The sequence below is a fragment of the Cetorhinus maximus genome, chromosome 30, assembly GCF_964194155.1.
Source record: "Cetorhinus maximus chromosome 30, sCetMax3.hap1.1, whole genome shotgun sequence".
Classification (NCBI taxonomy): Eukaryota; Metazoa; Chordata; class Chondrichthyes; order Lamniformes; family Cetorhinidae; genus Cetorhinus; species Cetorhinus maximus.
Window position 1 is genome coordinate 537229 of NC_135908.1, and position 25651 is coordinate 562879.

Here is a 25651-nt window from a genome sequence, read left to right on the forward strand (position 1 = left end):
ATAACACAAGGCGCCCACATTCTCATTTCAGATAGCATCCTTGTAAGCAGGGGAGTTTCCTCCCTGCATGGGATGGGTCTACTGAAGTAGTAGACAATTAGACTGGGTGGTGCAACAGCCTTGTGGATTGCCAGTAATGGTTTTATACGTTTTGCATACCATTTTTTTTTATTAAGTTAGGAACAATTGTTTGCAACTCCAAATTTTGCTCAGTTTATGGGGTGATATGCTCAAATTTAACAGTAGCGGAGCTACCTTCAGATGAAGACTTGATGGGCCAAGTAGCCACCCTCCATGCTGTACTGCTCTAAACAGAGGAATAGATGTGGGATATTGTCTGCTTCAGAGTAATATCTGCACATGCACAACAAAATTGAATTGAAGCTTCCTTAAATGTTGCAAAAATTAAATGCTACAGGTGATGACGCACTGAGTCTAGACAAGCAAGACCATCAGTATTTGGCTTTAAAAAATCTGCAATCTCACCTGTGCACTTTACAGTACGTGTGCTTATCCCAAGCTGCCACTTGTGCACCAGTGGGGAACACACAGGAATTCATGATGGTTCAGTGGTCAGAATATTCCTAGGATCTAAGTAAGTCATTCCAGCCTAAAGCATTTATTATTTGAAAAAGATGAGGCAATGAAGAAACTTGTGGGAGCTAGCTTTTATTGATACCCACCAATGTGCAACAATTAAACCGCATTTTACTCTTATAGTCACAAAAGCGTGTTGTACCAAGTGAAACATCTGGTCTAACCTCAAACTGCAAATCGCTGAATTTAAACAGAATCGTACAGTATCTGAATAACGCACAACTAATTTAACCAAAGCCCCATCTGATTAATACCAGGTTGCATTATTGGGTACTAATTTTTTTTCATATAGGTCTCAACCACAAAAATATAAATAAGGGTTTGTGGAGGTATGGTGCACTTAGTACACACAGTACACTGACTGAAACATTTATATAATAGTCTTACACCAGACAGTCAGGTGCAGTACAGAGAAACTTGGTAAGGAGCTGAATTGTTACGGCCAAGAATGCGGCATTTATTTGCTTAAGTGGAGGAGCTCATAGGTTAGCAGCTGGCAGCTGCTCTGCAGTACACAAAGCTGTAGCTGCCTAAAGGGAGGAGGAGGTGGTGGTACTGCAGTGGACATCAAGAGTTCCTATCTTTTCAGGGCACTTGCAGCACACGCATCGTGTTGGTGGAACCAGATCCTGGGCGCCAGCCTGTCAGCACAATCACCAGGTCGCAGGTCTTGAAGAAACCACGAGTCTTGCCTGCAAGTTAAAAATGATTCATGTAATTATGCAGGATAAAACAAAGTGCTGACGAAATCCATTCCCGAAGATTCATGCTGTTCGCCCCACCACCACCACCACCAAGGAAACTGACTCAGCTCTGAAGAGTCATGTTCATCTCAAAACATTAACTGTTTCCCGCTCCACAGATGCTACCAGGCCTGAGTATTTCCAACACTTCTGTTTTTATAAGGAAATGCATTTGGTGCTGTGATCAACTTACCAACTTCCATGGCAAAATTCACCCTGTGGTCAACGTCATCAGACCACACTGCATCAGCTGGTGGTTTAAAGATGACAGGGAAAACACCACGGTAAAGGTGGGCCTGGCGTGCAGTCTGAGCCTCACGGGTTACAGCGATGATAGGTGCTCGTGGGCGGTATCTGGACACCAGGTGTGCAGACCTAAACAAAAACAACACTGTTAATACTCAGAAGTCATGGGGTAAACAGTTATGGTTTTGCATTAGGCAGATTTTTCAAATCAATTGCACTTGAATCAATCCTCAAAGATATGGCCTCAAGTCACAAGGTGCAATTTAATCAAACACTGTAGTCAGACTTAATGTTTCATTGTCTTCCAGTCTAGGGGCTAATATGCATTTTCACTCAAACCTCCTAAAGGCACTAGCTCATTCCGAGTGCCACAAGTTATGTTGCTCCAATGCCTCCCCAGGATTTTGAGGGAGAACCTGAACAGCGAGTGTCAGCAGGTTAGCCAACAGAACTCCATAGTCAAAGTCAGCCATGTCGTTACCCAAAATCAGAATTAAATCAGGAATGCCAATTTGTTGTGCTCTGCAGCACAGTGGGATACAGATTCCTTAACGTTAGTATCGGAATCAAACTTAGAACCTTGAATTGCAAACAAAAACAGAAAATGCTGGAAAAACTCAGCAGGTCTGACAGCATTTGTGGAGAGAAACAAATTTAATGTTTTGAGTCCATATGACCCTCCTTCAGACCTGAAGCTGAGAAAGGGTCATATGGACTCGAAATGTTAACTTTGTTTCTCTCTCCGCAGATGCTGTCAGGCCTGCGGAGTTTTTCCAGCATTTTCTGTTTTTGTTTCAGATTTCCAGCATCTGCAGTATTTTGCTTTTACCTTGAATTGTAAAGCAGGTTTTTCACAGAAGAATATATAGACAGTTGTCTGTTGTGCAAAGTCTAGTGAGTACATTTAGTCTCTTTTCATGATGTGAAAAGTGTTAATGATAGCCAATCAACCTTCAGCTGCTTGGCCTTTTCAGTCAAGTTCCAGGTGCCTCATTTCCCTCACTGGCCATTAGCAGCTCGTGTTCAGCGACTTGCACCCAACCAAAAAGTTAAGAACCTTAAGGAGCATAGCACGTCGAGGTCACCAGCAACTGATTTAGTCTCATCAACCGAGTCTGCCCCATAGCAAACTATTTCCAGGAGGTCTGGAAGGAGGAAGAGGAAAAGCTGGGGTTCTGCCTAGCACCTAACTAAAGTATCTTGCAAGCTTTGCGATGTTGCAACTTGGAAACCTTGCTGCTCAGCAGATTGTAGCCCGAGTCAGTTGTAGGGCAGGTTTCCTACCTGCCCCATGGCAATCCTGCCCATTTTCCAAAGTGCTTTAGACCATCCCCCAGAATAATTAAATGCAACAGATCAAGAATTTGGGCTCACTTGTCATTGCAAAGTTGGGCTTGATCCTCATGCAAGACACCAACGGGAAGTAGTGTGTCACTACAGACAGCTATCCAATGGGTGGTCAAAACAAGAAACCCATCCAGTTAACATCTGACATTCACCAGCTTAGCAGCAAATCATATTTGCAGGAAATTGAAATTTAAAAGCTTCATTTAGAACAAGTGCTCAGGTTAGATTTGTGGTAAATTCAATTTGAAACTGTTCATAAAACTGATCATACAGTATATCCAATGCTATTTTACTTTTTCCATCAAGAATTGGAGTTAGACAACATTAGATCCCATGAACAAACCAGTTTACGCCCAATATATTTGGACAGCAATTTCTAAAAAATGGAATTTATTTCCGTCATACAGCAGACTTGGGCAAGTGACAGCTGCAGTAGTCGCAGTGATGGCAAACAGCAGCATTCAATCCCAAACCCCCTTCTGAAGCTTCTTTAATAGAAGGATAATGACTATGTCGTCTAGCAAAAATCAAAAATTGGGCAACAAAAATGAAATCAGGACTCAATTACATCCCACTTAAAATATGGAGTTAAGAATAAAGAATGCTATTTTCTACAGGATTGCAAACTAAAATTGGAAATGAAGAAACAATTACTGCATTTCACAAAAGTTGCATCGAGAAATAAACTATATTCTGGTAGAACTGATTCCCAGCTTAAAAATCAATCCATTCAACAATTAGCCACCATCCCAACACAAACCCGTCTGTTCTGGGGGCAGCTAAATTTTACATACTTTAGCATTCTGCTCTACAACGCTGCACTATAGAATCAGCAGCCACTTTAAGGTTAAATACAAACAACTGCTTGCATTGCACCATTTCAATCCAAGGAAAAGCTTGTTGAGGGTGTATAGTTACAGCTGCGTTTCACCACTTTTATACAGCTATAAAACGAGGACTACAACCTCTAACCACTAAATGTTTCACAAGTGGATGATAAAGATTCAACCAAAACCCCACAATCTCATGAACATTCAGTAGAGACAGGGAAAAATACTGCTGCAACATGGCAATAGAATGCAAGAATGCTGCACTAAAACTGCTATTATGAGCCAGATAAGTCTGCGTGAGAGATGACGACATGGATATATGTAAGTAAAAAAGGGGTGAGGGTGAAACTGAATCCAAAAGGAAAAAGCAGATTCAAAGTATACAAATAAAGGATTATCAGTACTGAGTTGAGAAAATATTAAAGGAACAATTAGGAAAACAAAGGAGGAAACAAATGAACACGAGTAATGTATTTACTAAGCACACAATCAACAATATGGTCAGAGTCAATAAGGGAAGGTGATAAATCCACAGAGGAGACTGAATAAACCATTTTTCAATGAGGATACCAAAGTGGAAACGCCAACAATAGAAGGTAAGAGGGATTCTTTCAAGGTAGAAAAAGGAGATAACTGGTCAAACTGGAGGAGAAAGCCTGGATCCAGATAAAAGTAACAGTGGTACTAATATTCAAATTCAGAGAAACAAAGAATAATGCCATTGAACTGGCGAACAACCTACCTAATTCTTATTTTAAAATAAGGATATAACTAATCCAAGGAACTAGACAAGTTATCTCAACTTGTGGTAGCAAAAGTACCAGAAATTTTGAACAGATGACCTCCAGGTTCATGAATAATAAAATCAGAATGGATCTCAAAAAATGAAGGAGCCCTTTCAATTGTATTGCATTCCTAAAAGTAGTCACGTGCATAGCATTATGGGCTTTTCAGGAAGCTCAAAGGTGTCAAGAGAGTCCCATGATAAAGGTCAAGGCAAGTGGCGTCAGGGACAAGGTAGCAGAAAAGTATTTACAGCACAGAATGGAGGGTAGAAGCTCTCTCTGGTAGAAAATGGGAAGTGGTTTCTTGCAGCGATCCTAGCTGGGGCCACTAAAATAACTAGGTGTGAGGTTACTCATTTTCATAGGTCATGAAACTTAATGGGATAGAGGAACAGGAGATCCAGGAACAAAAACAAAGTTAAAGAATGCAAAGAGCAAAATTTAATTTGCAGAGTTAGAAGCACACACTGAATAATGCTGCAGTCCTGGTCACCACACTACAGTTAAGGCATATGACCAAGTGCAGAAAAGGTTCCTAAGGATACTATCAGGATTAAGATGATGCATTTACCTGGGGCTTTTGCTGGGATAGAGATTAAAGGGAAGCTCGACAAATTACAAAGGTGTTCGATAGTATGAGTGTGGACAAAAAGTGTTTCGACGTGAGCCCAGAACACTGGGACATAAATACAAGTCAGCCACCAAGAGGTCAAAAATCATTTGGGATTTTCTTAACAAGGATTGGAACTCCGTACCATGGGAAATAGTTGATGCATTCAAGGTGAGGCTAGATGCATACATAGAGGGAGAAGGGAGGAGAGATAAGGGAAAGTAATTAAGAGTGGAAGGAAATTTGTATGGAATATAAACACAGGAACAGGCCAGTTGGGCCAAGAGGCCAGCTTCTATTGTATAGATTCCATGAGGGTCATTTTAAACTTCTGCTAAGTTTAAAATCAAAACCTAGCTGGCAATCTGTTAGTTACATCACCTTTAAGGTCAGTAAAAAGGAAAATGAGGAGTGTACAACAGGTGGTCTATCCCAGTTCATCCCCCATGTGTAATTTTAGTTATTGAAGGGGGTGGGAAGAAAGGAAAGGCAAGAGGATAAATGAGATCAGGGAACACACGTCAAAAAGGTGACCTGAAGCCAAGACTTAGAGAACTTAAAAAGTGTGGAGGACAAAAGTGTAGCCAAACATACCATTAAGCATGGCGCCACTTACTTCATAGTTAAGAATAAAGAGAGCTGTCCTTGAAGTTAACTACCGATAACAGGTAAAATGAATGCACACTGCATCAGTTCAATTGGTCCATGAATGAAGAGTGAATTCCCACAAAAAAAATTGTCAAGGACAACAGGATTGCCTGAGGATTATTTTGCTCTTACAGCAAACTTGCAAAACAGGAAACCCACATAGTAGGGCCAGAAATGATTCAAGAATGAACCTAGTTATGTGTGTGTCATTTTGCAGCCTCAAGTTCATGACCATTTACTAGTTACCCTCTTGCCCAGAATGAAAAAGTAGCTGCAACTTGGAAGAGCCAATACTTTTAAAAGTAGATTTCATGTCCAGTTGCTATAGCAAAAAATCCACAAGTCACAGCTCAGGTTTCTAGCTGGTTAAACACCAGCTTCAAAACACAGTGCTGAATGCAACATGAGGTGCATAGAATATGGCCTTGCAACATAATTTTCATGAAGTGCTGCAGATATCAACAGTTTAAAATCGGACTGACATTTGCAGTTAGGCCTGTCTATGCACCCTGTAAGGAAAAGGGTGACCAGCTGATAGACAAAAATAGGCTAGTGAAATGTCAACAGTTCAGGGACAAGCAATGGAATCATTCCTACCTTCCAGACTTAGTCAGCACTATCACAGCTGCAGCACAGCACTTGAAAGAGGCCTCCACGGCACCAATGGCTGCAACTTCTGATGGATCTCGGGAGAGGGGTGCTAGACGACGCAGCTCTTCGAATAGCTGCCTGTGGTACATGGCAGCCTCAGCCTCACGAGCAATCTGCAGATGCCACATAAAACAGCACCAGGGAAGGGAACATTCCAGTCAGTCACCACCACTTCTGCTCCATTCATCCTGCCTACACCTTGTGCACTGAGTTTCAGGCTACTTTTACCTACCTTCCAGACAAGTTATGCAGTTATTTCACAGGGACAACTACCTGGCAGCTCGATAAAACCAATAGGTTGAGCAGAGTCCTTCTAGATCAATGAAAGAACACTTGGGTTATTTCATATATCCAGCTTATTTTGCTTCTAATTCCTGAATGCTAGTTTGAAAAGCTTCTTCAAACAAGCAATGTTTGGCTCTGCAGCTGCCAGGCCATTTGAACAATCCAAAACCCTGCAAGGAGAAATGGTTAATTCTAATCCTTCTGCACAGTAATCCTTGGCTACTCTACCTGCCAGATTTGGTCAAGACTATAATACCAGCAGCAAGGCATTTAAATGAGGCCTGCACAGCGCCAACGGCAGCAGCCTCCGTGGGGTCTACCGTAGAAGGCGCGAGATGAGCGATCTCCGAATACATCTGTCGGTGAAACATTGCAGCCTCTGCCTCACGAGCTATCTGTAGGCCACAAAATAAGACAGGGACAGAGAAAGATGCAAGAGAGTCAGGTATACATGACATTAGTGAAAGCAAGATTTAGGTAGTTGTGCAACATTCGCATAGCAGGAATACAAGTAGAATGAGAATAAAAGCCACTTGTATTTTGGATGCCTCTCCAGGGATAAACTAATTTTACATCCAATTAAATGAGAAGGGCAATGTTTCCTCATTTCAACAGCAGGCATTTAAAACCAATGCAGAATTTTAATATTTAATTGACAAAGGTGGTCAATCTATACATATCCGCGTTGGGCAATGTTTTACTGAAAGTTATATGCATATTGCACAACTGCAACCTAAACATGCCAGTGCTCCAAATCATGCAAAAGAATAAGTTAAATACATGCAAATTTAGTATGCAATTGAAAAATTAGAACACAAGGTAAATCGTAGTAGCCACTGGCACTGTTAGTTGGTCTACTGATTTAGTTAGTTGGTCTACTGATTTGTTGGTCTACTGATTTGTTGGGATGGGACCTTAGATAACAGATTTGAGATTAAATGGCAGAAGAGGAAAAAAGTGGGAAATGAGGAAAAATGTTTAGTACCATGAAGTCTTCCAGGGAAACACTGTTGAAACATCTCATTAATTCTTCCTTCTCCATTTGGTTTTGAATGGTTCCCATGAGTCAAAAGGCTTATAAACTCAAAGATCTCAGGTCCTGTGATATGGAATTGGGTTCAAAAACTTCCAAAAAAAATTGCAAAGTTCACTTCCACACCAGAATAGTCAAACTCTTTCAATTATTCATGTCCATATTATGGGGAATAATTTCTAAACAAATTTTCAAGTGGATAAGCTTTTTTTTAAAAAAAGTGGTTAAGTGCAGGGAGCAAAGGGGTACAAGCCCATGAATCACACTTAATATGTGTTCATCCTTGCTTTGCGCAATGTTAAGTGCAAAGGGTGAAACAATTAATTAGGATGCAGTTGAGAGCCATTAGATTAGATTAATGCTTTATGAAGCCTCTTCTAGGTGGTCTCACTGTTGTAAATTGTAGCCAGGCAATTAGCAAGACCAAAATGCACATTTGGTACCACTGAAGCAAAATATTTGGTATAGCTAGGACATGATCATTCTGAACCCATCTGTTTCTTATAGCTCAAAACCTCACTTTCAAACAAATTACAAAGGTTAAGACATCCTTAATGAAGTTGTTTCTAAATTCCTACAGCTAACCTACAAGAAACACGCCTGCCAATGAACTCCATCAGCTGGAGGCAGACAATAACCATTGTGGCAGGGCAAAGATTGTTCTTCTAATAAATACCATTACTTTAAGAACAGGTCAACTACTTGTGTCAGGGCAGGGGAGTGTCTCAGAAATGGTGTTTCATGCTTTGTCAATGGTTTGCTTTAATTGCAAGGAGAGCACCAGAAAGAAAGCCGATTTTACTTATTTTAAAAAAGCAGCAGCATCTCTAACAGAATGGTTTCAATGATTCCTGCAGCAGCTGCTTCAGGTGGCTACGGGTAGGTTTGAAAATCTTAATCAGAAGATTATATCTGACCAAGCGCAATTACAGTAAACTCATGTTCAAGACTAATTTGGGAATTGGGCCTTCATGAGCAGAGGGGCTTTTGGGTGGCATGACCAATTAGTACAAAGGAGGAGGATATTGGAAAGTTTGATGCATAATTATAGGTGTGCAAAAAATGCACAGCAAATTCCAGGCCATTAGCTTCTCCAGTGAAGGGAAACATTGAGAATATTGATGCAACTAAAATCAAAGTGACATGGAGTGAAAGAACCAAACTCATTCAGTATGTTGGCTTCTGTTGGACCCTGCTATCTCTTGGAATAGCCAGTGTTTCTGGTGTACCAATAGAATGCATGTTCTCAAAATATGAAACTAATATTACACTGCTCCAGGATTAATAGGACTAGGAACCAATATTTAACCAACTATATGTCCTTTCTAGTTTAAAGATTAACTCAGGCAAAGTCAAATGCTAATATGAGATTAGAACTCTCATGCAACAAAACCCATGATAAAGCAATGTAACCCATACATCTTCCAAATTCCATTAGAGGGTGCTTTGTTTCCTCTGAGCAATCACCAGGAGGTTGACCATTTTGTGCTATTGTCCTTTCAGCTGCCTAAAGCAGATCTGTCAACTTCTTGTATCTGCATGACTGAAAGCAGCATTAGCAAGATAGCAGTGAGTAGCTGCACGACTGAAGGCAGGATTAGCAAGGCAAACATAACGTCATGAGAAAACTGGTATCTGCAAATGTACAGATATTTGGGTCCTGTCAATAACAATGAAATTAAAATCAGTCAATCTAATGTAGTTGTAGAATGATTGATTATTGCATAATGTCTTCACTTCTAGCATGTGGCAGAGCTTATGTACACAACATGAGCCTCACCTGCCAGCTGGAGAGCCAGCAAGAGACCCACGTTGTCTCGTTTTGGGAAGGTCTGTTGCATTAAGTGTGAAGCGGGCAGGGCAGGCTTCCATAAGATCAAGGACCCCAGGGGTGAGGAAGTTCCACAGCCACAATGGGAAGGTGGTGTGGCACCAAGAGCCTTTGAATGTGGGAGTTCCCCCACCCAGAAGCAACTCCAAAAGCGTTTGCTTTTTGAACTTCCCACATGGCAAATTCCCTGCCCAGTTACCAGCAATGAATAGCATTAAAAGGCCTCACTTCCCAGGGGGAAGACAGTGATGTAGGTCATTGGATTAGTAATCCAGAAACCCAGGCTGTAGTTCTGGGGACATGGGTTCAAATCCCACCAGTGCAGCAGGTAGAATTTAAAAAAATAATAATAATAATAATAATCTGGAATTGAGAAGCTTGTCTCAGTAATGGTGACCATGAAATCATTGTTGATTGTCACAAAAAACCATTTGGTTCCCTAATGTTCTTGAGGGAAGGAAATCTGCCATCCTTACCTAGTCTGGCCTACTTATGACTCCAGACCCACAGCAATGTGGTTGACTCTTAACTGTCCTCTGAAATGGCCTAGAAAGCCACTCAGTTCAAGGGCAATTCGGGATGGGCAACAAATGCTGGTCCTGCCAGCAACTCCCACATCCCATGAAAGGATAAATAAACAAAAAGCTTAAGGGCCTCAAATTAATAGCTGGGCAGGAAGACTGCCCACAAGCTTTGCTGCAGTGCCACTGTAGACAGAAGAAAGGCAGAGGGGCAGAGGGGTCACCACCCTCCTGCCTCCAAACTCTCCTCGGGGCAAGGCATTAGACACCTGGGGTGGGAAGGTACCAAGTCATTTCCTTGGAAAAAATATCATCGATCTTCACAAAAAATTATAAACTCTAGAGCAGACAACTACCCACTTTCTCCCAATGCTGAAGAAATCTCAATCCAGTGGGACACCCCTCTCCAATCAACCGCATTTGCTTACTAGCCTGACCATGGAACCTTCGGCACAAGCCAAAACTAATGACCAAGCTGAATGCGAAGCATTAAAGGCTGGGGAAGCAGGTAGAGAGTCGACAAATAGTTGTGGGTTAAGTTTAAAGAGAAAAAAAATCAGCAGATGCAGTACCCTACAGGCTAGACAGACTCAATCTTCCCATTGAAAGAAGGAAGCACAACCGCAGGCAGCTCAAATGGAGTTGCCCATGTTAACTTCAGAACCATGTGTAAAATGGGACTATTGCACAGCCAGTTTACTGTAAGTGTCATTTTTGAAAGCAGCTGTGCATATTCAATGTTTTGACTCCATAGTGGCTAAAGTTAATTCTACTTGCATTTCAAGTACTTATCAGTTGGGGGGGGGGGGTAAACGAAGACAAAAATCCCTCCTTCTCCAGACAGAAGAAGTATAGCATTTTGGGAAAGATATTGTAGGTCGAACAGAACACTGACAGTTGTGTGTCTTTCATATATGCAATAATCAATTAGATTTCATGCAACACAAAACTGGGTGAGTTAAATCTTCAACTAAAGCCAGATATACAACCTAGTTCTCAATTTTAAGCATCAAATTCCCACTTATGTGCATTGAGTAATGGAATAATTTACATTAAGCAATCTAAGCACACTGTCAGCAGATCAGTCACGCCATAACACTGGAAATTTAGTGTTATACCATCATTTACTGTAAATGCTGCAATATTAGGATTAAGAGTAAACACATCTTTGGCACAGGGTTAGATGACCAGTTTAATCACCAAGCACAAAATAGGCTAATTACATTTGGCTTTATCCAGTTTGCAGCTGAGTAAGATTTAAGTATTGGGTTTGGTTACTGTCACTGACATGCTTAAAATTTGAAATTTATGCCATGCCAAATCTAAAGCTTTTTAACTATAAAATCAAGCTTAAAAGCCAATTTGATTTGTGTTCGAATCAAAACTTCCTAACAGCTTCAAGTCTTATGGAAAGATTGATAAATATTTGCAGTCAGAACATGCCAAGTCATTTAAGGTGATGTTTCCTGCTGCAGCAAGGCACAAGGGCAAGTCTGGTCTTCAGTTAATCCTTGCATTCACCAAGCTTCAAAGGAACATGGGTAAGTGAATACTACAGCAAGGGCAAAGAGAATACTTGGTGAGCATTATAAGGCGTGGTGGCTTATTTGACTTCTAACAGTTAATTACTATGTTCTGCATGACTGCAATGGAAGTAGTCATTAGAAACTCAACATGGCTTCTGGAAAGGGTGGGCATGTCACCACTTTGGTGAAGTCATTAGGTAGTGATGTCAGTAGCCCAGCTGGAAGTTGAAAAATGTTTGTCATTTAAAGAAAACCCCACAATACACTACTTTATAAGCCCTGCTATGACATTAGCCAATATCCTTTGGGTTAGCTAATGAATTGATTGCATTCCTATCCTCAAAAGCATTAATAGAGAAGGTTCTACATTGGGACTTGTTACTACAAGGTCTGTAGGAATGATATTGGTTGCTCTTTAGAGAATGGGGATTGAAGGTAGGGTGAGGCTGGGCAGAGGAATAACAATGCAGGTCTTTGGACCTTGGATGAGCAAAACAGATTAGATGCAATGGAGGAAAAAAAAAGGTCTACATCTATTAATATAGATAATCCACTGTTGCACAAGGATAGGCCAAGCATTTCTACACCGTGAAAGGTTGCAAACTTCAAGGCCTTTGGGTGGGAGACCCAAGTGTCAATTGATTAATCTCAAGGCTAGTACCCAGTATCCAATGCCTCAAGGCTATTGGAAAAGCAAAGGTTACAAACACGCAACGGGAAGTAACTCAACTCCCGCATGCTGAGTGACAAAGTTCAGGAGAATGCTACTATTTAAAAGGCTCTTTAGTACTACAATAAAGGGGGGATAGTGACACAATGGCAAACAATACTAGACTAGTCACTCTGAGGCCCAGGCTTTGGGGACAAGGGCTCAAATCCCACCATGACAGTTGGTGGAATTTAAATCCAATTCATAAATATGAAATATAAAGTTAGTGTCAGTAATGGTGACCATGAAACCATTGTCGATTTTTGCAAAAATCGATCTGTTTCACTAATACCCTCTGCAATAGCCTAGCAAGCTATTCAAAAGTTCAAAAGCAATTGGGGAGAGGCAACAAATGCCGGCCTTGCCAGTGACACCCACACCCCATGAATGAATATATAAAAAAGGCAACAGCACTGTGGCTTATTGCTCTAGAAGGGAAAAAGATAGTTGGCGGAGGTCAAGATAATAATGATTAGATTTGGTCCCAGTGGATAGACCAAGAGTAAGATAGGTTATGGAGGACCAGGGACATGAATGCAAGCTATATTGAACCAGGTTAAATGTTGAACTTAATTTCCAGCAACATATTAACAATTTAATTATGGAACAGGCTGCTTGCTGCTCAGGCAAGTTTAGATTTGAAAAAGCTGGATAGGTTCCAAACTAATATTGGCTGTGTTTAAAAAAAAGATAGCTTGCGTATAGCACATGAATGCCCCTCAGTCAATACAGGCTCCAAGATCACATACACCTCACTTTCAGGTGTCATAGGATTTGAGTTTTTCAACCTCCTTCCTGCGCAAAAATTAGCTTAGGATTTTTTCATCTCTCCCAGCAGATAGTGATGCAGATGTGAGTCACGGTACAAATAAAGTGCATCATGGCAATATTGAACAGGCCTGATTGAGCAGTTAGTCTTCCCCAGTCTTGATATGTTTGTACCTTGCAGCAGTTAAATGCCCAGAAGCATACAAGGATTTCAATACTGAATCCAATACTCAAATCTTTTTGTACAGCACATTTTAACTCACTGATTTCAGCAAGCCAATGGCTTTTTCAATCACCGCAGTCATGACAGATTCAACGTGACTTCTCATATAAAACCAATTACGTTGATCCGGCAATGAGATGAACCGGCAATTAGTTAGATGAAAAAAGTCAACTTGCTATATGGCACTGAAGGTGAATAACCCACTATCTAGTAGCCCCAAGGCAGAAAGCAAAGCATCATATGTGACTATTGTTCTAGCAAACATCTAATGCAACAGTTCAACAGCCCAGGAACATGCAGATTGCAATTATAAATGCAAAACATTAAGATTGTCGCAAAGCTATTGTACTTAAGCCATATTTCCCCAAATTGCTTCTCTGGTCTTCCTGACAGGAACTGGAAGTAGGCATCTTACACCACTTTTACATTCATCATTAGTTCCAAGATCAAATTCCTACTTCTACTCTTCTACTAACTGCTTCCAAAAAGTGGTCAACGCAACGTTACTGTCAACTACGTACCAGATGCTGCATTTTCACGGCCTCAAGGGGATAGTCTCCTTTTGCAGTCTCTCCAGACAGCATGATACAGTCTGCACCATCCAGTACAGCATTAGCTACATCACTGCCCTCAGCTCGGGTGGGTCTGGGTTTCTTGATCATGCTCTCCAACATCTGAAAAGGTGAGAAAAAGCCCAGGGTATAAGGTCCACTCGATGAACATGATTAGAAACAAGCACGTCAAGCTCCTAAAGTCCACCTCACTATACAATTACTATAATACTCTTTTGCTATGAACAGCACACTTCAAGTGTGAACAGATCCTGCAATGTTAAAACCTCTGACTCTGTTGGATAACTGACATTCTAGGGAGAGAAAATGTTAGCAGCTGTGGAGCATAGCACAATGCCAAATTAGACAAAGATCTTGAATATTGATGAAAAGAGACTTGTTGCTGAAGCTTCTCATCTTGCATTCATCAGGATAAACACAAACATGCCGAATTTCAATCAGCACCATTTATACTACAGGAAAAATCAGCAGTTTTTTTCCTGTAGTATAAATTGTGGTGATCATTTGAAATTTGGCATTCTTGCATTTGTCCTAAAAAAGTGCTTCAGCAACATGTCCCTTTAAGCAATATTTATGTAAAAATCTAAGTTACTAACATCTCCACCAAGAACAGGCAGTTTTTTTTTCTATTATAAGATTTCACCTGTTTCAACTTGGCATAATCTTGAAAAAAACCTTATCCATTCCCTAATGCAGAGCCACAGAAATATGAATGTCTGCAATTTGAATTACATTTCTCGTAAGTGCAAACTAAACAGCAATCAATCTTCACAAGTCTCTGAAAGAGGCCGTCTCCACGTACATGTATTTTATGGACATTCATCGAAGGCATGAGCTAATTCACTATAAATGTATAATTGAAACATATCCCCTTGAGTATTCTAGGATGGACTTACAAACCTCAACCCAGCTGCAAGTTAGGATGGCTTCTTTTGTATACCACAATACTGTTTGAAAAAAAGCCAACTACATACCTGAGTAGCACAGATGATAGGTTTGCCAGCTCTGTTGCAGCGTCCAATCATCATCTTCTGAGCAAGGAAAACTTTCTCACCAGGAATTTCAATACCCAGGTCTCCACGAGCAACCATAATGCCATCACTAGCCTCCAGGACTTCATCAAACCTGAAGGAGGGGAACAGCCATTTGAGAAGTCAATTTATGAGTCATTCTGGGGTTCTGCAGTTATAGATCAAGCAAACAGCTATACCACAGCAGCTGCTGAAACAGATTCCGGGCTACTTCATTATTTAAGTTACAGGCTTTTATAAGTCAATTAGTATTCTGTTCAGTCTAGATAAAACTCGCAAGTTTACCAATAACCCATTCCACATTGAAACCAAACTACAAACTCCAGGTCAAAACAGAATCCAGAAATTAAATATCTGAATTCCTAGCTTGAAAAATGAAAGGAAACAAGGTTCAAGTCAAATACTTTTTTTGCCTGGGTTCAGCATCAAACCTTAATCTTAAAAATACTTCAAAAAAGGTTGACAGTAATGAATGGTATTTAATAATTGCTGTGCACCATTGTACGGACAACTTTTTTTCTTTCACAGGATGTGGGCATCACTGGCAAGGCCAACATTTGTTGCCCATCCCCAATTGCTCTTGAGCTGAATGGCTTGCTCAGCCTTATCAGAGGGCAGTTTAGAGACAACCACATTGTAGTGGGTCTGGAATCACATGTAGGCCAGGCCAGGGAAGGACAGCAGATTTCCTTCCCTGAAGGACATTAGTGAACCAGATGGGTTTTTAAAACAATCGATGGTTTCATGGTCACCATTACTGAAACTAGCTTTATATCCCAGATTTATTAACTGAATTTAAATTCCACCAGCTTCCACGGTCGGATTTTAACCCGTGTGCCCAGAGAATTCGCCTGGAGCTCTGGGTTACTAGTCCAGTGACATTACCACTACACAACCATCTCCCGCTGAGCAGACATTTAGTTTCTGCACAAGTTAATGTAGTTGCAAAAGCTACGTTACTCCATGGGTCAGGTTTATTTCATGACCCAGTAGCTATTTTCATTAAGTAGAATTTACAAAACAAACAGGTTGGAAGTCATGTGTCAAAAAGGATCAAAAAAGCTGGAGATAATCTTCATTTTAAAACTACCACAACTAATCTATGGTTTTAAACTTTTAGTATTTATCTTGAGCTGTGTGTCAGATATAAGTTCATACAATTGTAAGATAAACCCAGGAGACCTCCCTTCTCAATCTAAGACAGTTAGAACCCATGATGGAATGAACAAGCTTATTTCCTGAGAGTTGCATGCGTTAATCTATCAGCCTATAAACCAATAAGAAGCCAAGTTGTAAAAAATAGCTCAAATCTGTTTAAATAACTGGAGGCTACAGATATATAGCAAAATGGACACCAGCCAAAATTTGCATATCTGGCACTTTCAGTACTAGTCATGGTACTTGCTACAAAGCCCTGATCATATCATTAGATAACAGTCTCAAGGTAGTTATTGGTCACTCACCGGCGAACTCCCTCATGGTTCTCAATTTTGCTAATAATTTTGATGTGTTTTCCTTTTTCACCAAGCACATGTCGGACAGCATGGACATCAGCACCCTTGCGTATGAATGAAGCAAACACCATGTCTACACCTTGCTCCACACCAAACTTCAAGTCGGAGATATCTTTCTCAGAGACTGCTGGAAGGTCAACAGCCGCTCCTGGCAGGTTCACACCCTTCTTACTGCCCAGGGAACCTCCATTCTCAATCTCAGTGTCACAGTAGTCTGCACCTGTAATGAAACAAGCCCAGTCACATGTGCTCAGACTGTACAGAGCAAAAGGCAGTTTATAAACCAAGTGCACCTAATTAGGGCAAAGGGAAAGTAAGTGAATACAGATCATACCAAGGAGGCAGAGGGAAGAGTCAGTGCAGGCAAAGGCTTTTGAAAACCACCATTATGCACAGTTAAAATTAATACAGTTTTGACCACCAACACAAATATATTTTATTGACAAGCAACTTATTTTCTTGACAACTAGGTGACATAATGGTCTGAAGATCCTTTCAAGAGAAATGGCGCCCATGAACTATCGATGATCATAATACCCATCTAGTTCACTGATGCCCTTTATGGAAGAAAACCCACCATCCTTACTTAGTCTGGCCTACACACGACTCCAGACCCACAGCAATGTGGTTGACTGTTAGCCGTCTTCAGAAATGGCCGAGGAAGCCACAATGCCTTGCCAGCATTGCCCACATCCAGAGCCACAACATTTGGGTCTTTTTTATGCATCATTTTCATTTTAAAACATGTAGCACTATCAATGGCATACTTCAGGGAATGGAAACATCTTATCCTGTACAGGCCACAATGATTTGTCACCAGGAAGCAACCACCATGACTACTCCTCATTTATTTAATGAACTTAAAAACTTTATTTTTTTTGCAGGATACCAAATAATTCCCACATTTATTCAGCATCAGGCCCAGTAGAGGCAAGTGGATGATACAAAATTTAATCAGTTTTTAAGTGCTCAAACATCTTGCTGTCTGATGCTAGATTTGTTTTTGGTGTTCACCAGTAAAGAGCAAACTAGGGAAGCCGAAAACAGCACTTGAATCTTGTTTTGAAAGAAAAATGCAGAAAATGACTGAGCAAACTCAGCATCTGCAAAAAGTGAATTTCCTTCATAAATAAACAGGCAATGTTTGGTGCAAAGAAAATTAGCTTGACAGAAATTAGAAGTGTGGAGAGGGTCAGAATATATCTTGATAAAGCACTTACCTTTCTGCAGCACACGGAGAGCAATTAAGCCATCATCCACGTAGATTTTGCTACCAACTTCAACCACCTTAATCAGATTCTTGTAGTCTAACCACAGCGTATGTTCATCACATTTCTCTTTATACGCATCATCTAATGTGATTTTCAGTTTCGCTCCTTTCTTCAGTTCAACTTCAGCAGTACCACTCTGCAGCAGAAATGGATAAACTGGCTCTAATGACGCCACACATGCTAAAACTCATACCTTATACTACACAGAGACATGGCGTGCTGGGGAATTACAAGAGTCAATTACAGGTGGATCTAATTTTAGGATCTTATATTCAATAAAATGCAACTGTGTTTTTAATGTACAAAATGGACCAGCTGCTTCATAATACATAACTTGACCATTGTTGAAAAGACAGACAAATTGCCAAAGCTTTTCATCTTGTGCTCATCAAGACAAATGCAAGGATGCCAAATTTCAAACAATCACAACAATTTATATTATAGGAGAAATCAGCACCCATTTCTCCTGTAGTATGAATTGTGATCATTTAAAATTTGGCACTCACGTTTGTCCTGATGAGTGCAAGATGAAAAGCTTTGGCAACTTGTCTTCCTTTTCAATAATAAAATGGGCTAACTACAACTTAAGACACCTAACTGTGGAATCTACAAGCTCCTCGCAGAATTTTAGAGCAATGTTAAAAATTTAGTTATTTAAAAGTAATTTGCATAGAAATGGGCAATTAGTAACTAAACTGACTTTCCTATTTCAGAGTATCTGTAGCAAGAAGTTTTATAAGGGACCTGATTATTATTCTACAACATTGTTCAGGCACCAGCAATTTGGATGCATTCAATATTTGTAGCGATTTTAAATAATTAACATGAAATACATATCCTATTTTTAGGACACAATACTTTTAAACAAATCATTCGAAACATGAGCACCACGACTCTCCAGTTTAATTACTTCATCCTGCAAAGCACAAGTTACACAACAGTACTCACATCTTCCACATTGAAGTGTTTGCCTTTTACTGAACAGTTTGTGGCTGCACTTTGTAGGATGCAGGATTAAACTGAACAGTTATGCTGAGTGTGAAAGTTTTTAAATCAACTGTGGTAGCCTTTGGTTCAACAGAGTGCTGTGCACACAAAATGACATTTAAAATCCCAACAAAATTTGAATGCATACAAGCTGCATCTAGTAAAACGGCTCAATCCAAATAAGTAAGTTGTCATTTTCTGATTCAAGCTGATGACCAAGCAGTGCTCCTTGGGAGTTACCACACTGTTTTACCACTGGATCAACCAGTTGGCATTTATCAAAACTAGTATAGCTGACCAACCCTAACCTTGTTGTGCTACTTACTTCCCACCACTCAGGGGAATGGTGTTCCTTATGCATTTCATGTTAATTAGATTAGGATTGGGTTGAAGGGAAGCACGACACAAAAGTACTTACTCCCTTGATAAGTCCAGTGCGGATTTCAGGTCCCTTTGTGTCCAGAGCAACAGCAATTGGTCTGTAGCTGATCGGGTTCCCAGCAAAACTTTCCGTAGCCTCACGGACATTCTTGATGGTTTCTGCATGGTACTGCAAACAAGAATTCAGTTCAGTTTTCCAGAAGTTGATACCAAAATTGGCAAAGTGCCTTCGTGAAGGCTTCAGGTAAATTTTTAGCTTCTAAAATAGGGTTCAATTCAAATTTTGCACAGGTTTACTTGTATGTACATTAATTCTGACTGAGGCAGAAACTAACAAGATGCAATTTTCTCCACGAGAGAAATGCCATTGTAAGTGTGCTACCTAATTTTCTAATAACAGCTTTAGTACATGGGAGACAAACTAAGTTAGTGATTGTAGAGCATCTTGTGCAGATAAGGTAGCCACACCTAAAAGGAAAAAGCAACTTGATAACTTACTTCCACAAGACTAAAGTTATAATCACCCAAACTGTTCTCCATACCAACACTACCAAACACCAAATATTAGATAAGCAAGTGATATTTGGCTCAAGACTTTCTGAACATTCCCCACAATACATATTTGTATAACTTAATCTTATTTCTGGTTGCATGCTGTCTAACAGAATCACAGATAATCTCCCTAGTAAAGATATTGTAGCCATCCCAGTTCCCAACCCATTCACCATGCCCTGAAAAGCAGAGTCTAAAATGTGCCACTTTGAATATTCAGAGCTCTTGTATCTCAATTTGGAGCAGCTGTCTCAACAGCAATGAATTCTGGAATGTGCCCCAGTTACCCATTCAGGCAAACCTAATGTTTAAAATCAACTTCAGTTTGAATACAAAGCCATTTAAAACAGACCGTGGATTACAACAAAAGTTTAATGTAGACAAGTTAGCAACGTTTGTCTATGAACATTTTGTTTACACGGCAATGAGATTAGAACAAATCGAGTGACCCCAGTGCAAACTTGGTTATTTTATTTGATGAGATGCTGTCAATTTTTACTTTCACTGCCAATTAACTGGCCATTTGAACAAATACAATGCTGTTTTTACCAATATTTCAGCAAGTTATGCAACAATATTGCAAAATATACCGGTGTGTTTAAGTCATTAAAGCTGAACAGCAACGGAATCTGGGCAGCTGAATACAGCAAACTCGTACAATGTTGCACAACCTTATCAGGTACGACCTCTGGTTGAATTAGCAACAAACTGCTGCTGTATTTGCAGGCAGGTCCAGGGTCAAGTAGTACCATGAAGTGCCAGGAAGCAGGAGATTAAATTTGAATTGCTTTAAAATGTTCTACTACGGTGTCAATTTGTATTTGCTTCCAGGCCAGTAGTTACTTTAACGTTAAGGCATTCTCTCCGTCTCCGGCTTGAGAACAGTATGCGCCTGTTTCTTTGATTTGCGGGAAAGCTGCCATTGGGTCCCCCTCAGAGAATGCACAATCAGGTATGGGCACTTTTAACAGCCCAAAAGAGATTCCCAGAGGTCAACATTTTGTTCATTTGACAACTAAGCTGCTTAGCTACACTGAAGATCCACTGGAAAAAAAAATGAAGCAGAAGCAACAAAATTTACGATCTCAATTATCAGAAGTCAGACATTAGTCTTTGACACAAAGTAAACTCAATTATAACCTTACCTACAAAACTAAAATTATTTTGGAGGCTCATCTAATGGTGCTATTACCAAATGCACTGTCTGGTCTAACACAGAAACATTTTAACAAAATTCTATATTTGATTGTCAGGATGTGTGAAGTTTGCAGATCTTGGGTAATAGTGGAGAAAAAAGGCAATTTTTCTCTTAATTCCTACTAGAAACCAAATGAAAACAGCAAGCTCTACGATGCTCCCCATTGTCAAGTTCACCGACATTTACTGTCTACACTCAAGAAGCTAGCCACTTGGAAGAGGCACTGGAGGGCAACACATGAAACTTGCAACCCAAAGAATTTATTTTCAAGTGAGATGACAGTACATAAAACTATTTTAGATTACAATTAGAAACACATTATACTAATTCTACAAAGAGCTCTATTACTGCTGATAAAATGATGCATGGGTAAGGGCACTGTTGTTTCATCAAAGAGCAATGGAATCTCACCTTACACATGGACTAAATGAATAAAGCTAAAAGCAAGTCCACTATTTCAGAGTATAATTCTGTGGTAAGGATGGCTTGCAGTTGAATTTTCCCTGAAACCAGAGCAGCACACTTAACCTAATCAGCAAGAGCATTAGCTTTCCAGCATGCATCCCTCACTTATGCACCAACTGTACTGAGGTTGCATTATTAAATGGTCTCAGTAGGAACTTAACTAGGTCAAATTTCATGATTTTCCATGCTAACGTTTTATTTTCCTTAGATCCATCTTGTGCATTATTTGGAGCATCAATGCTACCAATAATATCCATTACTACAGGACACCCCTGCTATTTGAAGTATATGGAAAGGATGCAATTTGTTACATAGAACAGTCAGAGATCCTATACATAGACAAGCTCGATCAATGGAACATATTCCATTTCAGTTGACCTCTACTATAGAGTAAGTGGCACATTCCAGTCTCAACAGTTGAAACGTCAAGCAGACGGACAGTCATCTGGGCTCACTGACTAGCTTGCATCTGATAGGTGAAGGATGTGAAATCCTGATCAGAGATACCCCCAAACCAGCTTTGCTCCATGTGCTTTGAACTTCCAACTAGTGAATTAGTATTACAGTACTAACTGGTCCGTCATAATGACCGTTACAATATTAGCAAGCCCTGCTGCTGCCTCAAGGACAGAAATAATGCCCGTTACCCACTTTCCAAACCACAAACACAAAATCAAAATACTGCAGATGTTGGAAATCCGAAACAAAAAAAATGCTGAAAATACTCAGGTCCAGCATTAACTGTGGAGAGAAACAGTTAATGTTTCAGACAGAGTTGGCCTTTCATCAGACTGATCTGATTTCCAGCATTTTGTTTTTTTTATTCCAAATCACAAAGGTTTTTTTAACCAGTCTGCAGAAGTTTGCATTCATTGCAATAGGTCCATGTACAAATCCTCCAACTTTTAACCGGTGCCCGTTACTTACCCAAGCAGCAAAAGCAAGCTTTATAAAATTGGAAGCACCAAGAAATACATCCAGTGTAGATTTAACCTGTCTTCAGTGAAACAATCCATTAGTTACTAAGACTAAATCTTCTATTTTAAGTATAGCTGCAGGCAAAAGTCAGGGAAAGATTTGATTCAATTACAGCTATTGTTAAATGGAAGTAAAATCTTAGCAATTTTAAAAAGAAACATATTTGGAATCATTAGGTGATTTATTAGAAAGGAGGAAACGACAGAGCAAATAAACAACTACGTTAGTTCTGTCTTCACAGGGGAAGACACAAATAACTTCAGAAATACTAGGGAATCGAGGGTCTAGTGAAAAGGAGGAATTGAAGGAAATTAGTATTATTAAAAAAAACAAGCCCTGGAGAAATTAATGGGACTTAAAGCTGAGAGATCCCCAGGGCCTGATAATCTACATCTCAGGGTACTAAAGGAGATGGCCATGGAAATAGTGGATGTGTTGGTTGTCACCTTCCTAAATTCTGTAGGCTCTGAACAGTCCTGGTAGACTGGAGGGTGGCAAATGTAACCCTGCTATTTAAAAAGGGAGGGAAAAACCAGGGAATTACAGACTGGTTAGCCTAGCATCAGTGCTAGGGAAAATGCTAGAGTCTATTATAAAGGATGTGGTAACAGGACACTTAGAAAATATCAACGGGATTAGACAAAGTCAACATGGATTTATGAAAGGGAAATCATGTTTGACAAACCTACTGGAGTTTTTTTGAGGACGTAACTAGCAGAATAGATAAGGGAGAACCAAATGTGGTGTATTCGGATTTTCATAAAGCTTTTGATAAAGTCCCACACAACAGGTTATTGTGCAAAATTAAAGCACATGGGATTGGGGGTGGTATACTGGCATGGATTGAGAACTGGTTAGCAGACAGGAAATAAAGGGTAGGAATAAATGGGCCTTTTTCGGAGTGGCAGGTGGTGACTAGTGGGGTACCACAGGGGTTAGTGCTTGGGCCCCAGCTATTCATAATGTATACCAATGATTTGGATGAGGGAACCAAATGTAATATTTCCAAGTTTGCTGATGACGCAAAACTTGGTGGGAATGTGAGCGATGATGACATTAAGAAGCTTCAAGGCGATTTAGACAAGGTGAGTGGGCAAATACATGGCAGATGCAGTATAACGTGGATAAGTGTGAAGTTACCCACTTTGGTGGGAAAAGCAAAATGGCAGAGTATTATTTAAATGGTGATAGATTGGGAAATGTTGATGCACAAAGGGACCTGGGTGGCCTTGTACACCCATCACTGAAAGCAAGCATGCAGGTGCAGCAAGCAGTTAAGGTGACAAATGGTATGCTGGCCTTCACTGTGAGAAGATTTGAGTACAGGAGCAAAGATGTCTTACTGCAGCTACCCAGGGCATTGGTGAGCCCACAACTGGAATGTTGTATGCAATTTTGGTCTCTTACTTAAGAAAGGATACGCTTCCCATAGAGGGAGTGCAGTGAAGGCACACCAGACTGATTCGTGGGGTGGCAGGATTGTCGTATGAGAGATTGGGCCTCTAGGCCTCTATTCACTGTTTAGAAGAACGAGGAGGGAACCTCATTGAAACATATAAAATTCTAACAGGGCTGGACAGATTGGATGCAGGGATGATGTTTCCTCTGGCTGTGGGGAGTCCAGAAGAAAGGGTCACAGTCTCAGGATACGGGTAAGTCACTTACGACTGAGGTGAGGAGAAACTTCTTCACTCAGAGTGGTGAGCCTGTGGAATTCTCTACCACAGAGGGCTGTGGAGGCCAAGTCACTGAATATATTTAGAGTCTAGAAATCTATTTCCTTAAAGGCATCAAGGGGTATGGGGAGAGAGTGGGAGTACGACGCTGAGATAGAGGATCAGCTTTGAACATAGTGAATGGCAGAGCAGGCTCAAAGGGCCGAATGACCTACTCCTGCTCTATCCCTATGTTTCTAGTTCCGTCATACAGGAATTTCATTTAATCTTACACCGTTGCTGACTAAACAAAAAGTAATCTGGAATCACTTAACTACACTGGAATTTTCAGGGAAAATAAACTTTGATTTTGTTTAGGGCAAGAAATTGGCCTTTTATGAGCCGATGTATTTTTTTTTTTTTAAAAGAAAATAAATTGTTTCCTAAAAATAATAATCTTCCTAAAAAGCCAACAGTAGTTCTTCAGTACCCTGGCCACAGGGCCAATCTTCATGACTGGTTACCCACCAAAAGACAGCATTATAATCAAACATTTGTTTGCCCAACATCCATGCTTTAGCAGGAGTCACTAAAAAGCAGCAGAATAAATTCTGATTCAATTCCTTGTTCCTATCCAAGAGCAGAAAGCCACAATTCAAATGGCTGTCGTGGCTGAGTCAGCTAACCGACCAGCAGAATCAAATCAGAAGCTTCTGACCGGCTTGCATGGCTTAGCGTGCATTAAGTGGCTCAACCTAGCGTTCCAGTATAGAGCTGAATAATGCTAATACCTCGTGCGTCCCATGAGAGAAATTCATGCGTGCCACATTCATCCCAGCTTTGATCATCTCCTTCAGCGTGTCAACAGATCTGGAGGCAGGCCCTGGGAAAGTAAGTAGCAGAATTACATCAGTTCCTTCAAATTGGTGATTAATATTTAACTTTCCTCTAACAAATGACAGGGGACATTGTTCATATGGCTGACACCAGGCTCCTGAAGCAACTGCTCTACTCTGAATTCGGTCACGGCTCCCAGGAGAGTGGAAACGCTTTAGGGGTCTCTTTAAAGCATCCCCTGCAGAGTCAAACAAACCTGTCAACTCATGGGAGACCTAGATTGTGATTGACCAAAATGGAGAAGGCTCATTTGGGAAAGCACTGAACCCAGGCAGACTTCGTCAGAAATGTTCAGAGGCAAAGTTGAGGCGTTGGAGAGAGCGAACAAACCTGCAAACAACTTATTTACCGAATCCTTCAAGTACAACCTGACCTACATTTGAAACAGTCTGCAGATCGTATATTGGACTTATCATCCATTACAGAACCCAATGAATCAGAATGGACACAAGTCAGCTTTGATCCCAAGGGACATTCTAAGAGACAATGCGATACCACTAAATACTGGAATTCTCAATAAAAAGGTTGATGAGGCAGAGAAGAGTCAAATCAGAAGGCTGTGGAGGATCCTCTTGGAAATCCAATGCACCACAGTAGCTTTGGAATGCAACTAACAATGAATAAAAAGATAATGGTGTGCAACAATTAGGGAAAAGTAACAATCAAAAGAGACAGGAATGGATCAATGTGATCCTTTAAAAAAAGTTCAGGTTTTAATTAGGCCAATAGATTAGTAGAACTTTATACTCCAAGGAAAGCATGTTAAGCATTCAGCATAAACTAAGGAACAAGAATTT

General features: G+C 40.4%; 1 protein-coding gene across 4 annotated transcripts in view; it reads right to left on the bottom strand.

Moving 5' to 3' along the window:
• Positions 1-653: 653 nt before the first annotated feature.
• pkma (pyruvate kinase M1/2a) overlaps positions 654-25651 on the bottom strand; it is a 44002-nt gene continuing 19004 nt past the window's right edge. For 3 of the 4 annotated variants that reach the window (XM_078532239.1, XM_078532236.1, XM_078532237.1), the window contains exons 3-11: positions 24749-24840; positions 19147-19278; positions 17691-17877; positions 16420-16690; positions 14900-15050; positions 13875-14027; positions 6404-6570; positions 1534-1715; positions 654-1289 (exon numbers count right to left, since the gene is read on the bottom strand). In XM_078532239.1, the coding sequence (XP_078388365.1) occupies positions 1183-1289; positions 1534-1715; positions 6404-6570; positions 13875-14027; positions 14900-15050; positions 16420-16690; positions 17691-17877; positions 19147-19278; positions 24749-24840 (1442 nt within the window). In that variant the 3' untranslated portion in view covers positions 654-1182. Of the gene's footprint in view, positions 1290-1533; positions 1716-6403; positions 6571-6970; positions 7138-13874; positions 14028-14899; positions 15051-16419; positions 16691-17690; positions 17878-19146; positions 19279-24748; positions 24841-25651 lie in introns of all 4 variants that reach the window. The other variant, XM_078532238.1, reaches the window with a different exon arrangement.